This window comes from Sphaerodactylus townsendi, linkage group LG01 (genome assembly GCF_021028975.2).
Source record: "Sphaerodactylus townsendi isolate TG3544 linkage group LG01, MPM_Stown_v2.3, whole genome shotgun sequence".
Classification (NCBI taxonomy): Eukaryota; Metazoa; Chordata; class Lepidosauria; order Squamata; family Sphaerodactylidae; genus Sphaerodactylus; species Sphaerodactylus townsendi.
Window position 1 is genome coordinate 33451634 of NC_059425.1, and position 6000 is coordinate 33457633.

At 46.0% G+C, this 6000-nt stretch overlaps 1 protein-coding gene across 1 annotated transcript in view; it reads left to right on the forward strand.

Annotated features, from left to right (window-relative positions):
* Nucleotides 1-5595, forward strand: part of LG01H8orf74 (linkage group 01 C8orf74 homolog) — a 36279-nt gene extending 30684 nt beyond the window's left edge. Inside the window, exon 4 of the mRNA XM_048517327.1 lies at nt 4711-5595. Within this exon, the coding sequence (XP_048373284.1) occupies nt 4711-4974 (264 nt within the window). The 3' untranslated portion in view covers nt 4975-5595. The remainder of the gene's footprint in view (nt 1-4710) is intronic.
* The last annotated feature ends 405 nt before the right edge of the window (nt 5596-6000 follow it).

The following is a 6000-nucleotide window of genomic DNA, read 5'->3' on the forward strand; positions in this document are numbered from 1 at the left end:
ACCAAATTTTCAGCGTATCATCAGGATACTGTCCTTATGCTACTCCCCAAGTCTGGTGAGGTTTGGTTCAAGGAGTCCAAAGTTATGGACTCCCAAAGGGGGTGCCCCATCCTCCATTGTTTCCAATGGGAGCTAATAGAAGAAGGGGGCTACACCTTTGAGGGTCCTTAACTTTGGCCCCCCTGAATCAAACTGCACCAAATCTGGGGGGTATCATCAGGGCAGTCCCCTGATGAGACCCTGAAAGTTTTGAGACTGTGCCTTCAGAAATCCCCCACCCCCAGCCTGCAACCCCCATGGACAGCAATACAGAAAACTCAATGCAGAACAAAGATTCTTGGGCAAATTTCTGGGATGTTCCTGCAGGGGGCGCATTTCTGGATGTATCGGCACCAAAATTTCAGGGTCTCATCAGGAGATTGCCCTAATGATACCCCCCAAGTTTGGTGCAGTTTGGTTCAGGAGGGCCAAAGTTATGGACCCTCAAACTGAAGCCCCCATCTCCTATTGGCTCCCATTGGAAACAATGGGGGATAGGGGCACTCCTTTTGGGGGTCCATAACTTTGGACTTCCTAAACCAAACCTCACCAAACTTGGGGGGTAGCATAAAGACGGTCTCCTGATGATACCCTGAAATTTTGGTGCCGCTAGCCTAAAAACTGCGCCCCCTGCAGGCCAAAAATGGAAAACCACTAAAATACCCAAAAACGAACCCAGCATTTTGATGCCCTTCACAAGGTGATGCCCTGGGCAGCTGCCCACCTTGCCCAATGGGCATTACGCCAGTGCTTGAGGGTGCAGAAAGACAACACAGACAACCACCTTGTGTGGAATAAAATTTGGCCACAGCCTGTTTATTGGTATACTGGCTGAAGGAAGCAGAGGCGCAGCATAGGGGACGGATCGGGCGCTGGGCAGCACATCTGCTGTCCCCCAGTAATAACCTTCCCCAGCCCTATGCATGGGGGAAAAACCAACACCTGGAGCAAGCAAGATAGTGGGAGCCATCTGGGTGCTGGCCTCTGGATGAACTCCCCTTGCTGCCAGGGGGCACAAGTCACCCACAGCCCCCACCTGGGCATACAGTACACATGAGACCCAATGCAAGATGTAGATGCTGTTGCGTCAGTTGGGAACAGCGACCACAACACTATTAAGTTCAGCAGTCATGTCAATGGCAACTTTCCCTTGGGGTCTAAAATAGTAACATTTGATTTCAAGATTTATTAGAGGAGACAAGTTAGAAGAAATTTGAAAGGCAAACTCAAGAGAAGAGTTTGCTTATAAGGCAAAGTGTTAGGATTTATACTCTGCTTTTCTCAACTGTAAGGAATCTCAAAGTGTATTGTTGAAGGCTTTCACGGCCCGATCCAACTGGTTGTTGTGGGTTTTCCAGACTGTGTACCCCACTGAAGTTCTCTTCTCACTGGACACAGTGTATAACAGACTTCCCTCTGGGATACACCTTTGAAGATGCCAGCCACAGATGCAGGCAAAACGTTAGGAACAAGATCCACCAGACCACGGCCACACAGCCTGGAAAGCCCATAACAACCAATCTCAAAGTGGTTTGCAAACTTTTTCCTTTCCTTTCCCCACAAATCCAGTTCACCAGATAAGAATCTACTGCTCAAGTGGAGGAGTGGGAAATCAAACCTGCTTCTCCAAATTACAGCACACTGCTCTTAACCACTACACCAGGCTGGCATTTAAATCCACACTAGTTGAAGCCCAGATAGAATGCATTCCCCAGGTTAAAAAAGGTACTGCCAAATCTAAAAGGACGACTGAGCAGTTAACTCAAATGAAGGAAGCCATAAAAGACAAAAAGATTACATTTGAAAGTGGAAAGTCTGCCCCAATGAAGTAAACAGAAGGGACCACAGACCCCTTCTGTAGGACAACAGTCCAGGGCCTGACCAAAGAAATTTAATTATGCAATAATTACGTGAACATAAAAAGAAATTGAGGAGAGGATTCCCAAAGCAGCCAGAGAGGCAGTTGGGCACTTGGATGACCTCTTCTCCAGGCTGAACTGAACATTCCCAGTTCCTGCAGACTTTGCTCATTAGGTTTACAGCCCAATCCAAAGCGGGAGCTGAATGGCTATAGGAGGCTGTGCAGGCTTGTGCTGCCAGGTTTGCCCTCCCAGCTGGTGTAAGTAGCACTTATGCTGGCTTGAAGGGCAAACTGGAAGGCAGGTGGGCACTGCAGAGCTCAGTGGTGCCCAGCCTGCCTCCGGCTGCCATGTCCAGAGTTGTGTTGGCCTAACTTGTAGACTGGCACAACTGGAGGCATTCCCAGAGTCGACTCCTACTGGGCTTTCATGCCAGGAACCCCAGTGACAGGGAGAACAGATTTTCGGCACCCTTTTGGGTGTGCATTTTCCCCTATGGAGGGCTTTTGTACAGCCAGGGAGGTCCCACACTGCCTAAAAGCTCTCTGGAGGTAGATGGGCGGCACAGCATCGGTACAGTCCCCAGCTGCCTCTGGGATCTGGATTGTGCTCTTAGTCTCCAAACACCTACTCATTCTTGTTGTTCTCCTCTATACCCTCTCTAAAGTTTTTGTGCCCTTCCTATAAAAAGTGCCCCAGAACTACAGTACTCCAAATGGGGTGTGACTAGTGCAGTATACTTCTGATACTGTCCTATCTCATGTCCTGAACACTATACAGCTGTAGATACAGCCTAAGATTTCATTTGTTTGGGTTTGGGTGTTGTTGTTTTTTGCTGTTGCATCACAGTGGCTGCTTATAGTCAAATTGCAGTCCACCAAAACCTCAAGTCTGTCCTCCAATGTGTACATTACTGCTGATTCCGCCCAGCGCTATCTGTCAATCTATCTAGACAGTGTGCGATGCCAAAAACCTTCTCAACAAACTGGCAAGTCACTGTGAAGTCAAAATGTCTATCGCAGATCTTGCTGCCTATATTCCTTAATTGAATCACCTACTATTAAAAGCCTACCTCCCACCCACCCACCCACCCACCCACCCACCCCCAACCCCAGAGGAGTATTCTCAGTGCAAGAGAAGATGAAGGCAGAACAAATTAAAGCGGAATCCACACAAGACAGAAGTGATGCTGGTGAAAAAAGTCAGATGTTTTAGCGTTCCAAAGTTCTTTAGATATTTTAGAGTTATTGGATCCAGTTGTAGTTGATGGCATGGAGTTGGCTTTGACAGAGCACGTTCAGAGCTTGGGTGCTTATGGACTCAACTTTAATGTTTCAAAAACCATTTGGTGCAAGAGTGCCTTCTATCTATCAAACCAAGAGTGCCTTCTATCACTTAACTAGATGAAATTAACCCTAACCCTTCTTAGAGCCAGCTGATCTGGCCATGTTGTTCCATATTTTAGTAATCTCAATGCAATGCATTTTGCATTGGTCTGCCCCAGGTGTTCTACAGGTAGCAAGTGTATAGACTTTGGATTCTCTGCTGTAAGGTAAGTTTTGTGGTGAACAAGGAGGTTATTGAGATCACTGAGACTGGATTCATATATAAACCAGTAAGATATTTGTTTGTTTGTTTACAGGTTGGTTTTAAAAGAACAGCAGCACAGGTCTCCAGATTCACATCGCAAAAAAGATTCACATCAGATCTCCAGCACAGAGCCAGCTGGGCATAACAGCAAGCCCCATTGAAGTCTATAGTGGGAAAAGTTAGTTAATTTTTCCTACCATTGAACTTGCTGAAGAGCCTGGCAGATTCTGTGCTCTGCAGTGGCACCATTGTAGTCAGTGGGGAATTTCTGAATGTGTAAGCACTGGCTACACATTTTTGAAGATAGAGGTGCCAGACTTTCAAGGTGGCTTCAGTATGCCTCCTGGTAATATCATCCAGACTTGGCGAACTTTGCTTCTGGGGGCAAATAATGGGTGGGTTGAAAGAGTTCTGAGAGAACTCAGCCAGCAGGCTTCACGAGCAGGAGTGGGGAAACAAAATAAGCCTTTTGGGGGCCCATAAAATTGAATCCCTAGAAGCAAAGTTCACAAGCCTGGTGCCTCTATCTTCAAAAATATGCAGCCTGCTTACACACTCAGAAATTCCCCATTGGCTACAATGGAGACAAGACACTGCAGAACAGAGAATCTTGGGCAATTTCTTGGGGTGTCTGTCAGGGGTGCATTTTTAAAGCTAGTGGCACCAAAGTTTCAGGGTATCATCTAGAGACTGTCCTGATGATGCCACTCGATATTGGTGAAGTTTGGTTTGGGGGGGGGGAAATGTATGGACCCTCAAAGGAGTAGCCCCATCTTCTGTTGGGTCCCATTGGAAACAATGGGGGATGGGGCACCCCCTTTGGGGGTTCATAACCTTGCCCCCCCTGAACCAAACTTCACAAAACTCATGAGATATTATCAGGACAGTCTCCAGATGATACTCCAGATGATACCCTGAAATTCTTGGTGCCGCTAGCTTTAAAAATGCGTCCCTTGCAGCCCAAAATGTGAAAAACACCCCAAAAATACCAAAAGAAATCAGACAGACCCGAATTTTTCAGGTATACCCAAATATTCGGGTATATCTGGATATGTTATTTGTCTTATTTGGGCATAAAGATAATGTTATGCCTGAATAAATCTGAATTTTACTGAATTTCTAGGGTATTGACCAAACCTATTCAGCACTCTCTGAGTAAATGTCCCATTGTTGTACATTTTCATTAAGCAGAGACTGAGGTGAACAATGGTTTGCTTTTCAGGCTCTGGTGTGCCTTGTCAAAGAAGCAATTAAGACCCAGATCCAGAGTCTGCATGAGATTCTCCAGAATGAGATCCAGGTCACCTTTGAAATGTTGCAGTTAAAGCTTCAGAAAAAGGTCCTGATGCTCAACCCGCCGGTCCCATACCCTCCACCACCCACCCCTGAAGAAACAAAGGGATCCGGCAAAAATCCAAAGAAGCAGGGGAAAACAAAGGAAAATGTTGAGGGAGAGAAAGAGAAAAAGAAGAAAAAGAAGAAATAATTTGTATTGAGGTGCGCACATGAAGCCATACTTCCCTTTCCAGTTCCACCTTCTTTGTATTGGGAGTCTAAGAGATAAGATGGTTAACCTTTGACTGGGATGTACCTTCTCAAACTGCAAGTAGCATCGTACATGATTGAATGCACATATGAAAAGACCCTTCGTTCACTCAGTGGGGGAAGAGTTACAGCCTAATTTCTGATGCATGCTAATTTTCTATGGACTGGGGATTTTTTTGATAGAAGAGCCTCTTCCACTATTTTGGAAACTGGAAATTTAATCTGTATACCGCCCTCCCCCGAAGGGCTCAGGGCGGTGAAGTCTACACCAGCCATCTGAAAAGGTACAACCCGGGCATAGGTTTGACTACCTCTCTGAGAACTTGGCCTGAAACTGTTTGTTCTCCGGAGAAGAACAGAGATCTACAAGCGGAGGAACCCAAGCCTGTGTGTGCCTAAATGTATGCTGGTATTTAAAAGTCACCAAGTATTGCTGGTGTGGAAATTTGTAGCCACCGATCCTTAGGATGGTACCCAGTGCTAATTGGTGCTTTAACTATTCTCATGACCCACACTGAAAAGCTATCCCTAATAAAGTTGAAAGTTTTATCATCCTTTTAAACTTTGGCTTTAAAAAAGAAAGCTTTGCTGTTCTGTGAAATTTCATTGACACAACTGCCAACATCTGACAAACAAAAACAGTCACATTTCTAATGCTCTAACCCTAACCCTTCTCTCCATCCCCCCCCCCAGACAAAGCTAGGCCCGGCACCAGCCCATCCAAGACCCCTCCAACCCTCCCCCTTCCCTGAACACCAAGGGACTATTTCCCCAATCCCTACTTAGGAAACACACAACTTCCACCTTACAACGCCAACCACATTTCTTTCTTTCTGTGAGACAGTGTATAATCTACAGCATAAGCCACTGGCAGAAAGAATAGTCAACACCATGAAGGAGTTCATTTCAGATGCCTTCTGAATGTTCTTTTGTAGGTTACTAGAATGCCCTGAAGCAAAACAGTAAG